Source organism: Chanos chanos, chromosome 4 (assembly GCF_902362185.1).
Source record: "Chanos chanos chromosome 4, fChaCha1.1, whole genome shotgun sequence".
Taxonomy (NCBI): Eukaryota; Metazoa; Chordata; class Actinopteri; order Gonorynchiformes; family Chanidae; genus Chanos; species Chanos chanos.
This window is the reverse complement of record NC_044498.1, coordinates 46751940-46768253: the sequence shown is the minus strand read 5'-3', so window position 1 is coordinate 46768253 and position 16314 is coordinate 46751940. Positions and strand designations below refer to the sequence as shown.

The 16314-nt window shown below is 40.4% G+C and overlaps 1 protein-coding gene across 1 annotated transcript; it reads right to left on the bottom strand.

The window, feature by feature from the left end:
* Positions 1 to 12068: 12068 nt before the first annotated feature.
* hcar1-3 (hydroxycarboxylic acid receptor 1-3) lies at positions 12069 to 13065 on the bottom strand. The gene has a single exon (XM_030772381.1). It carries the CDS (start codon positions 13035 to 13037, stop codon positions 12069 to 12071), a length of 969 nt encoding a protein of 322 aa, XP_030628241.1. The 5' UTR covers positions 13038 to 13065.
* Between the last annotated feature and the right edge of the window lie 3249 nt (positions 13066 to 16314).

Here is a 16314-nt window from a genome sequence, read left to right as displayed (position 1 = left end):
TTTTGCCATGTTTAGTCTTTCAGAGTGATACAGGCGTGCACACACACACACACACACACACGCACACTCATAGAACACTCTATCACAACAGACTGGATCCATTTGTGTACACACATTGCACAGGTAGGCGTGTATGTGTTTCGGTCTGTATTAGCCTTGGTAATGAGTCAGCCTCCTCTCATGTAAACATATTCCAGTCTGTCTGACTCCACCAGTGCACCTGAATGGGCAGATAAGCAGGCTTTACTGGGCAACACAGCCACTCTATTGACATTTTCATGGCCTACTCCAGAGCTCTGACTTGTACGATGATAAATTTCTCATCAGGAATTACTGACACAGTTTAGATCAGCCAAAAGTCACTATATAAACACAGTGAGCGATCGGACGCAATAATACATCAGCTTATTGTTCTCATTTTTGAGTCCTTGATATTAAGTTATCAATTTATTAAACATGTTAAGGTTATCTTAAGCTTTCTAAAGACCCATACAAAACATGGATACATAAAGGAAGTCAGACTGTGTCTTGCCACTCCCTTGTGCTTCAGTAACCCACAGAGTGGGGGTGGAGGTGGGGGGTGGGGCGAGGACGCTTTGGTGTGAACTATGCCTATGGCAGTCAAATTCTGAGAAAGTTTAGTAACATTCTCAGAGTCAAGCTCTTTGCAGTTGCATCATGTGACACACAGAAGTGTGGAAATATTATGGCTTGTGTGTGAGCGCGCGCATTTGATTTGTTCAGGCATCTCTACAAATCTCTTACGGAGACATGATGCATTTTGATACCGAGGATATGAATTTCAATTGCATCAAAGAAAGAAAGAAAGAAAGAAAGAAAGAAAAAAAAGAAAGAAAGATGACATTAAAGAGTGTGTTTTGGCCTCAAAAACATGAAAGCTAAAACTTCTTTGGCCTTTTGCGGGCGTTGGTCCATTAAAGGGAGCAGAGAACTGTCTGACAGACAAGACGCTTCGTGCCAAACCCTTATCCCCCACTACACTCTTTCTGCCACTGACCGGGCAGATAATGGAGTTAAATGGGTCTGAGGTAGTCTTAATAAGACCTAAGGTTGGGACAGAAAAGAAAAAAAAAGCCCCATTCACCACCACTGTTCATTAGGGCTCTCCACAGCACTTTCATCCGTATTCTCAAAAGCCAGGCAATTTTCCTTCATACACAATCTCCAGACCATCTTCACACCACCAGCCACAAACACACTACACAACTGGTCAGAGGTATGACAACACGACACGCAGACATACGGGCACGCACACACGCACACACACACACACACACAGTGTTGTTTTGATAAAATGCACTGCTCCTTTGTTTAGTAGAGGACCTTAGAGTCAAAGGAAGTGCTTTTCTTCTTATTTTACTGTAGCTTAGTGCAAACTCCAACACCGATCTGATCAATGAGGTTATTTAGGAACAGACATTTTCAATTACTCTCCCTTTCCAACCACTCCAAAAAGAACTAAACACAGGGTACACCCAACGAGTTCCTCTCTGATTGATTATCTTGCCACTTTCAGTTCTTCAAAGGATTTCAGACGTACTGGCTTTCACTTCCTCGTTATTAATTGGAAATAAACGAGCCTTTGGATGGATATTCATCGTGTTGTTTAGGCTACAAAAGGCAAAGCCTAAAAAAAGATTTTTTTTACAAAATTTTGCTGACTTTATGACTGAGTGGAAGACTCCCTTTTCTCTTGTAGAACAGTGGCTGTCAAATTTAGGGAGGGTTCCGTCCGCTTGTCATCCACTTTTAGTACAAAGAGAGGCAACGACTCAGTGAAATAGTTGAGCTAGTCACGATTCCAGTCACAGTCTATGACGACTGACTTGCTTTAAGTGTAGCTTATAAATGGTTCGTACGACCGTGAAAACATAGCAACCATTTATTAGTCAATCTGCATTTTTTATGCACGCTGTCAGTTCTGCAATTGCTCTTTTCTCTGCAGGTTTTTCTGTTGACAGGCAACTCTCTTCTAAGAGATACAAAAGGTGGGTGTCGAGGAGCACATCAGATTATCTCCAATATATAGTATGTTTATTTGTTTACCTGTCAACTCATCTGGACTGTTTGACCCATTTGCGTCAAATGTATCATAAAATGGCGCGTTTAAGAAGTCTCAAAACACGACAGCATGCCTTCATACCTTCAGGCGTGTCATTTTATCGATCCGAGTCCGTGTACAATAAAGGACGGATGTGTCCGGAAAAGCGAGGCACAGTTCAGCAGGTTATATTCGCACAGGTACACTCCGGCACACACACACAACTCACAAAATGCACAAACAAGTAACGAACGTACATTGTCATCATCCGTGTCACCTTGAAGAATGCGGGGCGTAGAGAAGTGACAAAGAAAGTAGAACAGGTTGGGGGGGGGGGGGGGGGGTGGAGAGGGGGGGGGGGGCGCGTGATGTATTGTCATCACAGATGCACTCTTCCATTATTCAGATGTTTGATTAGATCGACTGATAATGTCTGACAGCATGACAACCCACAGACTTTTAATCAAATGTTGAGGTCAGTATCTGGACAATGACATCCTGGCTTTTTTTTTTTAATCTATTTTAAATAATGAAGTGATTTTCCTTAAAGAAGGAGTATAGTGTTTCTATACGCATCTGCTTGTTTAGATGGTTCCTTCTACTCAACGTATTTTCTCATCTCTTCCACCTTTCTCTGAGACTTCATTCATTTTTCAAGGATGATTGGACAATGACCTTTTTTTTTGTTCGACAACGCGAGGTGGCAAATGTGTCCACTTAGCGATGAATTTTTGTTTTTCTGTCTCTCTTTCTTTTCATCTTTTATCCATTTTCTTCTTCCAAATCAATGTCTTGCCTTGTTTTCACTTTGTACTCTTTCTTTTTGTGTGTGTGTGTGTGTGTGTGAATGCTTCTATTGAAAACAGAATTTTCAAACTCATTCCGTGTGTTATTATTCCCTTTGAATGCAGCACTTTGCTTTTCTGTTTTGACAATTATTTGTGAGTCTGATGAAAAGAGCTTCAGTGAACCTAGACCTTCACTGTATTGTGACTCTTACTGAATAGAGATCATTTTAGAGAAATACTGACCAGCATCAAACTGTGGTATAGCAACTCTTTTTCTTCCCCCATGCAATGGATCAGAACTACTCAAGACCAATGGTTTGGAAAATGCAGAGTCCAGGTTGCGTTGGAAACAGATCAAAGGACCTAAGGAGCAGTGAATTTTAACCAGGGCATCTCTCTGGCATGTTGTATCTATCCACCACCACTGTTCATCTCTGAACATTTGTTAATATACTGCAAGCAAGGCCTTTTTTCAAGTTTTTTTTATCAGCGACCCCCCACTGGTCAAGAAAATGTGGAGTCATTTCTACAGTAATGACATGTCCTAAAATGGATACACAAAGCTGTATTCATGTGCATCATTATTGCTGTGAATGAGACCATAAACAGCCTCATCCTTTAGCAACCAGCACAATAATGAATGCAAATGGGCCAACTCTCTTCACGTCTCATGAATATTCTGTCCATAATACACTTTACATAACTGAAATGTCTGTTTAGTGCTTTCATTTTCTTCACGGAAATGTTCTAAAGTACGACTTTCCATCTGTGCATATCTGTGGGAAAAAAAAGCATTTTGATACATACTGAATTGGGTTTTTTTTTTTTTTACTAGACAGCAATTCGTTATTGCAAGACTTTGCCAGAATTGTATTCGTCAACGGAGGCCTGTGAGAAAACATATTGGGGGAAGTTTTATTCAGACTTGATTTTCAATTCTTTAAATCTTTCAAACTGATACACTACAGACATTCCAAGAGAAACACTTTTAATGGAAAAATATAACATTCTACTTCTTATTTTCTATCTTCTATTCCTCTGTTTTGTACATGTGTCACGTTTTCCTTCTTCAAAATAAGCGATTTCTGTAAAACTATATATGTACTAATTTAGTGGTTCTGTTTTTGTTTTTTTTCTTACTGATAAAACTGGTGTGTAATTACAGAGGAAGGAGGTAGCACTACAGAGGTTAGACTTGTTATATTTAACTTCACGAATAAATATTTTTGGATCCTAGAACTTTAAAAGCTAACTTTTCAGTATCAACTGAAAACTGGTTTAAACAGGCAGACTGGTTTATAAGATGGAAATATTCTGTGAAGGAAATGGATCTTGTGTTTCACCTGTTACTTAGCTGTGGATAAACTTGCTATTTAACAACACAGGAGCGCAAATAGTCAGGGCCACACACACACCATAACCCAATCACAAAGGCCTTGTGTGTCATCAGATTGCCCTTGAGTGGTTTATGCCAAGATGCTGCATCCTTACAATCCTGTCCAAAGTGCAGCTTTAGATTTAGTTACAAATGAGTATGTCCCGAATCGAAACCCAAACCGGCCTAAGAGCTCCTATGTTATTATGAGACGGGAAGATCGACAATGCTTCATTTTATTTGAGTGGTAATAGGAAAAGAATAGATATCCTCAAATGCCTTTACTTTCTCTCTCTCTCTCTCTCTCTCTCTGTCATTTTTTCTCTTACCTGTGCTGTACCCTCTGCTGTGGTGATGTAAAATTCATCTGAACTGCACATGCTCTTGTCTGCTATGCTGCATCCCAGAGTCTACTGACAGAAAAAAAGAACAAAAAAAAAAACAAAAACCCGAAGTATAATTAAGCAAGTGAGTGTAATGTACCGGATGCATTGCACTGTAGCGCTGTGTTCCAGAAACTTCTCTGTTTGATTGTGCTGGTCTTATTCATTTCTCTTAAACCTGACAAACATCTGAACGATGGATATATGAGACACGCACAGCCTCTCGACTGCTCGCTACTGGATGCATTGCACTGTAGCGCTGTGTTCCAGAAACTTCTCTGTTTGATTGCGCTGGTCTTATTCATTTCTCTTAAACCTGACAAACATCTGAACGATGAATATATGAGGAAGGCACAGCCTCTCGACTGCTCGCTGAACGTAGCGCCGCACCCAGAGACGCGACTCACTTCTCTCCTCTCCCTTTTAGCAGACTTCAGGATTGTTAGGCATCTATGCTTTGCTTAATTTCTTTTGTAAATACTTGTTTTTACTCACTAACCATGAGAACAATACTTAGTTCTAAGGATTGTGACTCCGCTACATGTTGGACACACTACAGAATTCGTTAATTTGGGATTTCATTCATTCATTCTATCTTTCTTTCTTTAAGATTTGAAATCATTATCAAACCAGAAAGCTGACCAGTGCTTAATGGTTATTCGGAGCACTGCTATCCTGGCAATTCCTTTTCTATTTCTTTTTTTCCCTTTTGAAGACTTCTAGGCATTAGGCCAAGTGTGAGACATTGGCTGTGCATTTGAAGAGGGTTATTAAAAGACCTGTTTGAAGTAATCAAAGCCAAATGCTCTTCAAATCAAATGAGTTATCTCTGGTGTCTTCTGTGAGCTCATTTCATATCTGCTGGCAACAAGTCTCTGTCAAATTTGTGAAAGCCTGTTACAGTGAGTATAACCTTAGCTAGGTAATTCTCACTCACTCACACACACACACACACCATACCACACCACACTCACACACACAAACAAAGTCTTAATGTTTTCACAGAGGTGCCCCAGTGGTGTTCTATTTCAACAGATGGCTGAACTTCTGTGTACATATTCTGTTCCTTTACTTTCACTATGTGCTGAATTCTGACCTAGACCATCCATAGAGCTAGGGTGTAGTAAGGAGGCAGGGAGACAAAGTGGAACTACCAGCAGCTCCTTACCTCAGTCAAGCATTAATGGGATGCAAATGTGTGTCTTTCAAATGACAGGACTCTCTTCCTCTCTCTCTCCTTTCTCTCTTTCTGTATCTCTCTCTCTAGCTGTCTCTCTGTGCTGTAACATTGACTTGACTTCCTGTTTATTGTCGCATTCTGATTTGTATATCAGAAACATCCTTTTGTGAAGATTGACTAGTTTTCAAAGTAACTACGGGTCTGTTTGTGTGTATGAGCGTTAGCATACCTGTGTGCCTGAGTTGACCTTTTACATTTGTCTGTATTTGTGCTTGCTATTGTTGGTGTATTTGCGCTTTGAGTGAATGCAACTGTCTCCGCGTGTCCCTTAGCACCACAGCCAAAGAGCTAGAACTGTGTACAAAGGCAGCGGGTCTGTCAGAACACTCACTGCCTGTGACATTTAACATTTACACACTGGCCCCTCTGTTCAAGGCCAATTTTGGATCTTGAGAATGCTCCAGTTTTCTTGTCAAGACACATCACGGATTCCACCGTGAGAACCGATAATGAAAGCCCTTTCACGGTCCTCATTGCTCAACACCTCAGTCAAGGATGGGTCTGCAGACAAAGTACTGGAGAGAGAAATAAATTGCTCATTCATTCCAGGCTTAACGACATAGAAATATTCAGTGCTCAAGAAATTTTTAACGCATTGTGTAAACCCCCCCCCCCCCCCGTATGTGTGTTTGTATACATTTGTATGAGAGATTTTTTTTCTTTTTAATTGCAGAAAGCTGAACCTTTTCCATTTTCACAGTTTGTCTCTCCATCTGGAATGCTACTTGAATGCTGCTGTCAGTGTGTTCTTTAGACGGAGCTATTGGTTGTAGTCAAGGTCTGCCGTTCTGTTCTGGCAGGCTTTGTTCCTTGTGTTTTCCCAGTTTATAATGTACACCATCCTGCTGCCAGAGAGGTGGGGCCCTCCGCCAGACGATATTATCTGTAACCGGTTTACTGGTGCTTGTCTGGCTGTAGTCGTGGGATGGAAAGTACGAGGGCACACACCTCTCTCTCCTTCCATTCCCTTTCTTTCCCTTTCTCTCTCAGGGGCTGACTGTGAGTGAGGAGATAGGATCTGGCTGCCGTTATTTTTACCCCGGGCCTGTCGCTAGTACTGAGTGGGGTATAATTGGTAACGGCAGATCTAATTAATCCTGTTGGGCCTGGAGAGGTGAGAGGAAAGACACCCCAGAGAAGGATGTTAACACACAAACACACACACACACACACACACACACACACACACACACACCATATTTGGCTTGTCTTTTGCATAGATTAAATACATTACAGCTTTGGTCATTGTTGCCATCATCATCCTCATAGTGAGGATATGGTTTAAAAACATTTATGTTTTCAGCTTGTCTCAAACGATATTTTATTCAGAGTTTAATGTGTGTCAAGTCGAATGTGATGGTTAAGGCTGATTGAACGCGTAAGTTATTCGTTATCACAGACAGACCACTCCGCACTTCCATTGTCACCTTATTTACTTCTCTACTTCTAACAAGCAAAAACAAAAGGCATCAGAATAAGAGACCAAAAATTAGGAACCTCATCTTTCAGTGTCCATATTGCCATTCTCCAAATTATCCAAATACATTGTTTTGTATTTTGTATCTGGGCTCAATGAAGCCAAACAATAAGATGCAAATAGAAATCCTTTACAGAAACCTTCTCAAGCACAATTTGACTTTCAAATGTTACCACAGGAAGCCAACCTTCTAACTTCTCCTTTTTTCCTCGGACCTTTTGATACTTCCTTGAAGAAATAGTGCCCCCCCCCCCCCCCCCCCCCCTTCTCACCTCCATCCTCCTCCTGCTCAGTTTTGGGTGGCAGTTGTGGCCCAAAGGTTAGAGAGGCCAGCTTGGGACCGAAAGGTCACCGGTTCAAACCCCAGGAAAAATGTGGACGGGGGGAGTGAATGAACAGCGCTTTCCCCTCCCTCAACATCCATGGCTGAAGTGCCCTTGAGCATCCCCCAACTGCTCCCTGGGGGGCTATTCAGCTGTGTGTGTGCCCGCTGCTACATGGTGTGTGTGCTCAGTGCTCCTAGTGTCTGTGTGTTTAATGGGTTAAATGCAGATTCCTGATATCCCTCGAGGGACTAATGAAGTATCTATTATTAAAAAAAAAAAAAAAAAATCCTCCCACACTCCTCATGGAACAAATCACATGGAAAGTAAACAGGAAGGATAAACAGTTAAACAGTTCCTGGAGGTTTTGATTAAACCAGAATCATGCACAAAACTATGCAATATGAGACATTCAAAAACATTTTTGAGACATTCAAAAACTCATTCTCTCTCTTTCTCTCTCACATACAGACACACACACACAGCCTTGCGGAGAAATGCACTGACACTTGGACTACCATAACCTTTGTTAGTCTTACAGGACCAGACAACTAAGCATGACAGCTTCACTCTTATAATTACCTTTATAAGTCAGGGCATTTGCGAATGTTCTTACTGCAGTCAAATTCGTATCTAAGATGGCTAGATCTTGGCATTCATTAAACATTTCTCTTTTGAGCTAGCTTGTTATGTCTCTCTGAATATTTGGACCAGCTCCCTGAAGGTAGACACAAAAGCTTAGTGACTCTGTTTGACTGAGTGTTACAAGGTCTTATTAGACACTTTTTCCTTAGCAAGGCTCTGTAGCTTAGCTGCACTGAACAACAGCTAGTTTGAGCCCAGACAGTTGTTCTCACCAAACACAGAAACACCACATTCCAGCTCTCTGAAGGCTGAATGTCCTTACTCCTTTGCCAAAAGAAGTTCACACTGTGTTCAGAAATGTATTTAAAAATTAAATATTAAGAACACAAAAAAGCTTAACTTGTACCTTAAATCAAATTTTAACAGCACTTCACTTTATAAGCACTGCATTTAGATAAGTGTGCTTTGGTATTTAGGTTCCTGTCAGATTGTATGTGGTTCTTCTAGAATGCAGTTGACATGAAAAAGGTTATTGGTGTTGACGTTTCTGCGTTGTTTCTTCCCTCAGCTAAGTTTTGAGCTAATTTGCTTCTATTATGTCTGTAGTCTCCACAGCAATAGCAAAATTATAAAATCTTGCAATTATGGTCCTACCATTATGATCCACTATCAGACATTCATCACTGGTAACTGAATGGGAAATGTGCATTAATTTCATTTAAATGGGGAAAGACAGACACCATAGACAACAACAACAGATTATCCCATGCTTACTTCATAAAATTCAGTTTCATGGAGAGCTGATACAACCTCTGGTTTTGAGGGCCAAGTTTCAAATTAGCACACTTAGCTGGAAACAGCTGGAGTACGCGAAACAAAAATTTGACCAGCTCTTTTATGCTGTGACCTACAGCCATTACAGATTAATCAAGATCAATGTGATCATTACTTTAAAATATTTAATGACTGCAGCTTTATATGATATTTTAGAAAGTTTTTAATGTCTACGACATATGTCCACCCCTATGTAAATGGGTTCCGTTGTCTCCTCTTACCTTTTCCTCTTCCAGTTTATTGATTATTCTTTTTTCACTTCAATTATGTATTCTAAAAAAATGCTTGAGATAAAGCATGTTTTTTTCTCTCTCCCTCTCAAGATCACCAGACAAAAGGACCAATCTCAAAGAAAGTTTTCAGCGGAGCCTCTTTTTATTTATTTATTTTAAAATATCTTTATGCCAGCTCCCACTGGTACACAGACAACAGTTTTTTTGTGACTCTCGTTAAAGTCCACTCCCCTGCTTGAGTCAATCCCAGGTCACCCGTAAAGTGTTAAATGAACTTGTTAGCGTTGTTCCGCTAATTCCTCTAAAATGTTAATGATGATTCTGCAGAGGTGCGGAATGGGATTACATGGTGTATGATTCTATGCCGTGTATTTACACGGTAGATAACCGGCAGAATGCTAATTGAATCCTCGTGTTGATTTGCAGCCGCGTGAAAGCTACGTGTCAGTTTGCAGGTCAGATAAAATCACATCATTAGCATGCTAGGACGGTTTCCTAGCTTTATATCGTCCGTCTAACATTAATCGGTCTGGGCCGTGTAGTCATATAATTGACACAGAGCGCAAAATATTGTGTGGCGGGATGTGACACAGAGGCAAAGTTCATATCTGTAAATACCAAATGGTATTCATTGGAAGAATCCAGGGTTTAGAACTGCCTGGTTCCCTCAGGAGGAAATACCACAAGATTAAGAGGAAGTTAGTCTCGTATGTGATTCTGTTCTGACTCGACCCTGTCGATTTAGATGCTCCACTGTAACGTTTTAAGTAAAGCCATTTAAATGATATAATGTACTTGTCATTGATTATATTGTGAAACTACATGTAAATTAAAGAGCTCCTGAGGAGTATGGTAGAATAAAAATAAAAAAGAAAGAACTAAAAATGTAGTTTAATGAAAATACATCAGTCTAAACATACGTTTCCACTTTTGTGCCTGCATGACAGTGCCATGGAGAAAAAGAGAGAATGTATTTCTTTCCACTAACTGCAAAAGATCAGTGATCTCTTTGGGTCTCTATGTTAGGATTCTATTACTTATATAATGAGCAAAGCATGGCAGTTAAAAAATGAATTCAGTTAACCTTAGAAACTCAAAATGAATTCACTTAACCTCAGTAGCTCACAGGGGCCAGTATAAATTTAGACTTCTGTTTCGACAAATGAGCCTTTACTCCAGAGGCAAAAAAACAGAGACAGATGAGAACCACTCAGAGGCTGTTAGGCCTATGGGTGTGTTTGTGTGTATGTGTGTCTGTATGAGCAAGAATGAGAGATGGAGAGGTATTTTACGAGGTTACATATAAGAGACATACATTGATTGAGTCCAGTGGATCAGTTATAAGTAGATGGCAGTGTAACACGCCATCTCTGGAAAGGTCTGCAGAAATAAAACTGTCATCTGCTGTCTCTGTGAACTTCATATGATTGTACAGAGAGGAGAGATTACATTATAATAGAGAGAAGATGATTGACTGTCCTATTGCAGCAAAACTAGTGCGGGCTACAGCTGTGCAGGGTTGTTCAGAATGGCTCTGAGCTGAATGTGGATTTCTTATGATGTCTCTGTCAGCCCTAACTTGCATTAGAGAGAGAGAGAGAGAGAGAGACTGGGAAAGAGATTATCATATGAGAATTCATCTTTGTCGGTAGAGAGAAAGTTGCCGTCAAAAGAACAGTGCTCTGTGCTTTTGGCATAGCCAGGAGGATTTGGACCAAAAGTCTTAGATTCAAAGTTTTGTTTTTTTTTTTTGAATATTGTTGAATGGTATGAGCACGTACATTTTCAGCAGTCATATTTTTAATTAGCCATGAAGACCATTAAGTTATCATCAGTCTGATAATCTATACTATGGAGATTACTTAATGATCAAAGTTTAATTTTTGAGGAAAAAAAAAAAAGATGAAAAGTTGATGATCTCCCATTGCACATTTTAGAAACAGTAATTCCAGAGTCCAGGTTTAAGAGCTGAAATACATTATTGAATCATATATCACACACTATTAGGATTGGATGATTACTGGATTCATTTCAAACGAATGATGACTTTGAGAACACTGCCTATAGTTTGAAACTCTGTGCATGAGCAAATGAACTTCCAGTTAGTTTTGTGAAACTAAAATCAGTCTCTATTCAGTTATAGATAGAGTTGCCATCTACAGACAAATTCTTATTGCTCCTTAATGTAAAACCGGAATACATTATATCATAACCATGGCAGAGCAATGGATTGGATGGCTAACAAACAAAATGGTACATAACACTTAATTGGTGATTGCACAATAATTTTATTACAGAAAACAATACCGTATAAAATAAACCAACATACATTTATACATATTACTTCATTTCACTCTGAACAAAAACAGCAGCGCTATTGTAATACACAGCACAGCTCTCATATTCGACAGTGGCTGTGTGACACTAATATAGACCGTGAGAGAGAGACTGACAGAGTGAGAGAAAGAAAGAAAAAAAGAAAGAAAGAAGATCATTTGTTATTTCACACTATTACTTATGAGTACATGTATGCTCTTTTCATCTGGACTGCACAATAGTTTGTAACCAGTTGAATTTTTACCCTGTATGTTCTTCTGCTTTGTCTCAACATTCTCTAAACCTCTCATGAATGAATGTCTGAGACAATATGACTCAAAGCTTTTTACATTTCACAGCTATTTTCACACAGTCATTGTCTGCTGTTGTGGGTCTTCTCTCAGAGGAAGATGCCAGGAGGTGAACCCCTCATTTTAGCCTATGGTAATCCTTTAGCTGTCACTGACGGTGCTACCACGGCGACTCAACTGTAGATCCACTAGTCCCAGCCTGTTGACACACCCTCGTAGAGCATTCCGGAACATGGAGCTGGAGAAGCAATAGATGACTGGATCCAGAACACTGTTCAGGTAGGTGAACCCTATAGAGAGACTAAAAAACTGTGAACTCAATCTGAACGCTTTGCAGTTTTCTGGGGCAAATTTCTTTATGCTTAAACTGGCCAGCCCCGTTGCAATGCCAGGGAGAAAACAGAGGACGAAGACCCCGACGATCACCAGGACTGTCCGGATGGCCCGCCGCACTTTCTTCTCCTTGTCCATTTGTCTGCTACGTAAAATGCATGCAATTCGGGCTGAACAGAAAACCAAGAGCAAAAGAGGTAGGAAGAACTCAGCCAAGTATAACATATAATGTAACTTGATGCCTGGTGGCGGGTCTTCATAGGAATTGAAACTGCGACACAGATTGGTGTTGTTTCGAACACTCAGGAGGTTGTTGGTGAGCAGGGGCAGCCTAAGCAGGATCACTGCGGCCCAGATGAAGACGGCCACCCCGGCCATCTGCTTCACGGTAATGCTGTTCACGCCATGATGAGGGTGGACCACTTTAAAATAACGGTCGACAGCCACGGCCGTCATGAAGCCGATGCTCGCCGAGCGGTTGACGGCGAGCATAAAAAGATTGATTCGACACCAGGCGTCTCCGAACACCCAGTTCTCGCCTCGGAGGAGGTTGTCGATACGGAAGGGAACGCTCACCAGGAGAAGGAAGTCGGCCACCACCAAGTTGAAGAGGAGCAAAACGGTAGGCCTCCAGCAGTTCAGACGGCAGCAGAAAATCCACAGAGCCACGATATTTCCCGGCAGACCCAGAATAAGCTCAATGATCATGATGGGAGGGAGGACAGAAGCCACTATTTTCTGAGGGTCCTCCCCACAGTGATGAGAATCGTTAGGCATGACGGTACGGACGATCTTAACACCACGGCAGAATGGATTTCGAAGCTGATTTTTTGATGACACCAAATCCCTCCCTCAGAAAATGCCACATTCAGTAACAGGAAGGAGATGTCTTCTTCCCCTTTTTTTTTTTTTTTTGTCCCTTTAGCTAGAAAACGAATTCAGAAGAAAAGAAGAAACGGGAGGATGTCAGTCTTTTCTGTTTATATTTGCCTACATGTTGTTTTGTGGTGGAAACACTCTATTAAATCAACCATCTCTCTCTTCCTGTGTCACTTATGTTTCATAATTCTCTTCACCATTGTACCCTCACCAGCTCTTTCATCTCTTTTCATCTATACTAGTCTTTAGGACTAATCTTTACAGTGATGATCTTTGAAGCCTGTCTGTTAATGAGGAGCAGCACTTTGTTACAGTATTGAACTGCTTGCTAAGTGGCAGAGGGCTTATGCAGTTATCTTGTGGGTGGGGGTGGGGGTAGCTTTGATGTTCACTTAAGTGCATAAAGCCTTACTAATTGATGCAATTCAGACAAAGCAGCTAATCTAAAGTCTAATCAGAACAGCACTGCTGCAAATCCTGACTGTTAACTACACTCAAAATTAGTGAGTGTACTGAAATGTTAACAACCCCCCCCCACCCCCGCCCCCAGGTCACTCACATACACACACACACACACACACACACACTAATCATGAGTCATGTCTTTTCTCTCAGAATTTGGCACTCTCGTTAATTTGCTGAGATTCCTCTGAATATTGGCAGGTTGCATACAATGACTTATTTGGAATCAGCTGCTCTCTGACAAGCCAGTATGAGTAACACTGAATTTTTCATGAAGCCTTGAGACCTAAAGTGACTCCTGTTTAAGTGCAGCTAGTACAGAAGGAACCCAGTTTAGAGTTATGTGTACTTTCTTCATAGGGGTGTACTTGTAACCCAAAAGCAATATGCTTCCTGTTATGTCACTTTAAATATTTCACAGACCCTTTTGCAATACACCTAATGTGTAATACAACCGTGTACTGACATGCTCTCTTGTCTAAACCCACACTTTGTAAAGAGGAAACAACAAAAGCAGATAAAATCTTCCTCAGCCTACAGTGGTTGCCAGTAGCTATAGAGTGTCACTATTTTTTTAAACAGTTAATATGCACTCATACACACACACATACATATGCACATATATGAGATCTGCCAACCATAAAAATGATTTCTTCATCTGAGGAGTTTTGTCACTTACCAGTTTGGCTTTGTCTGTACTTGCTGAACCCGAGAAACTTGGGGTAAATGAAGTGTATCGGGGAACTCTTTGCTTGTAACTGGTGCACTGTCAGAAGTTCCTCAGCTCAAATGCATTCTGGAAGAGGAGTGGCAGCAAGACTGTTGGCCAAGTTTCCTTTCCTTGCACGACATTATGACATCATAAGAGGTTGTACTTATGGCCACCAGTGTCTTTCATCAACTCAACGTCTTCAGTGCTTAGAACATTAAAAAAAAAGATAAAAATAATAAATAAATAGATAAATAAATAAAAACCTTCTGGTTAGGTGCAAGTTTTTTTTTTCTCTCTCTCTCTGTGCTAAGGTCCAAGTTGGAAATGCCAAAATTCCCTCTCAAATGTACAACAAATTGTACAACAAACCAGTTTTCCCCAAAATAGCGGTAACAGTGGGAAACAGCTCCATTATTAAATAAATTCCTTATAAAAACACCTTATAGATTCCTTATAAAATACCTTATAAATGATCTGAATTCACTAAACCATGGTTCATCTGCTGGTTACCCAGATGCTGCTTAGAGATACATTAGCACAGTCTGATCTATGAGATAAGATTTCACTGAGTCAGAACAAAACCAACAGAAATCCTCTTCAAATGTAAATGCTGAATTCTGCAGTTTCGAACAAGCCTTTTGGAGGCACAATGCAGTGAGTCATGTCTTATGTCTATAGGTCTAGAACCATATTTTAGTTTTGTTAACAATACACATGCACAATGGCATCATCAAGTTAATTTGAAACTGTGCCATTCTATTTTTTGTTCTGTGCCGTTCATTCAATCTCAGTTCATCATTTGTAGTTTTGCTGTAAAATGATGCGCCGCACTCTCATTCGTTTTCTATCACAGAAGGGAGACAAATGTCGTTGATTTTGCGTGATGGCATGTGTTTGCAGATGTGGTTTTGTCGGTAGAATGGCTTTTAAACATGAATTTGGACATGAAGTTGTTAGAGCGGAGGTGTGGGCACACCCCACTGCTACGATTAAAATTACATTTCTGGTTCTGTTCCACTTCCTCAACAAAACCAACGGACTAAAATCTGACAAAGTGTCGCGTAAATACAGCAATACAATACATAAGTACAGCCCTCTGTTTCTGTATCTCAGAATAGCTACGTTAAACAAGTCTGAAGGCGCAGAAGAGAAGAGTTTGCTTTGACTGGTGAAAAAAAAGAGCCACTAATATATTGTCAAGATAAACCTGCCTGTAATAAATACATTAGGTAGTTTCTTTTCATTCATCTTGGTTTGCTAACTTTGACTGTGTTTCCAATATGAAAAATTTTGGGTGGGCGCTTTGTGTGCTGCGAGGTGAGTGCTTCACTCATGCGTAGCAACCAGTTTTAAACGCATCCAAAGAACACCTCCAGATCCTGAACCATGGGATTGACAATTTAACCTTGAGGTTTAAACCTCTTGCCAGTCTCCTCTTTGTCTGTTTTGGGACTTATAAATCTTATCGCTTCTTAGTTTGTGATGATATCTGGACATCAGCTATCAGCCTTCACATTCATGTGACTAGTCATTAGCTCCATCTAATAAAGCAATGGAAAAAAAAAACAACTTCCCTGAAATAAAAAAATTATGTTAATTGTTCCGAAACATACTTTTCAAGAGTGGTCGGCGTGGAGATGACTCAGTATCTGTCCAGGATATTAGGATATAAATTTGGCTTCTTGTAATGGACCAGAGCACACCTACAGTAAGTCAGAGCTGACAGGTTTCTGTAAGCACAGAACTATATACTATGGCAGCAGGGGTAATAGCACCATTAACCTCTATTGAGCATAGACCCATATTCAAATTTCACACTAAAACTGTCCTACAAGAACATTTGTTTAATGGCTGGTGGCAAAGTACACGTTTGCAGTTGAGGTTCATGAATCAAATATTAGAAGATAATAAAATAATGCTGGTGTTAAGGAGAGCATTACATATGATTCAGTGTCAGATCAGTCACTGTTAGCTCATTACAACAGCTATCTGATTACAGCA

Excerpts from the sequence above, each read along its gene's own strand:
- hcar1-3 (XM_030772381.1), bottom strand. The coding sequence starts at position 13,037 with ATGCCTAACGATTCTCATCACTGTGGGGAGGACCCTCAGAAAATAGTG.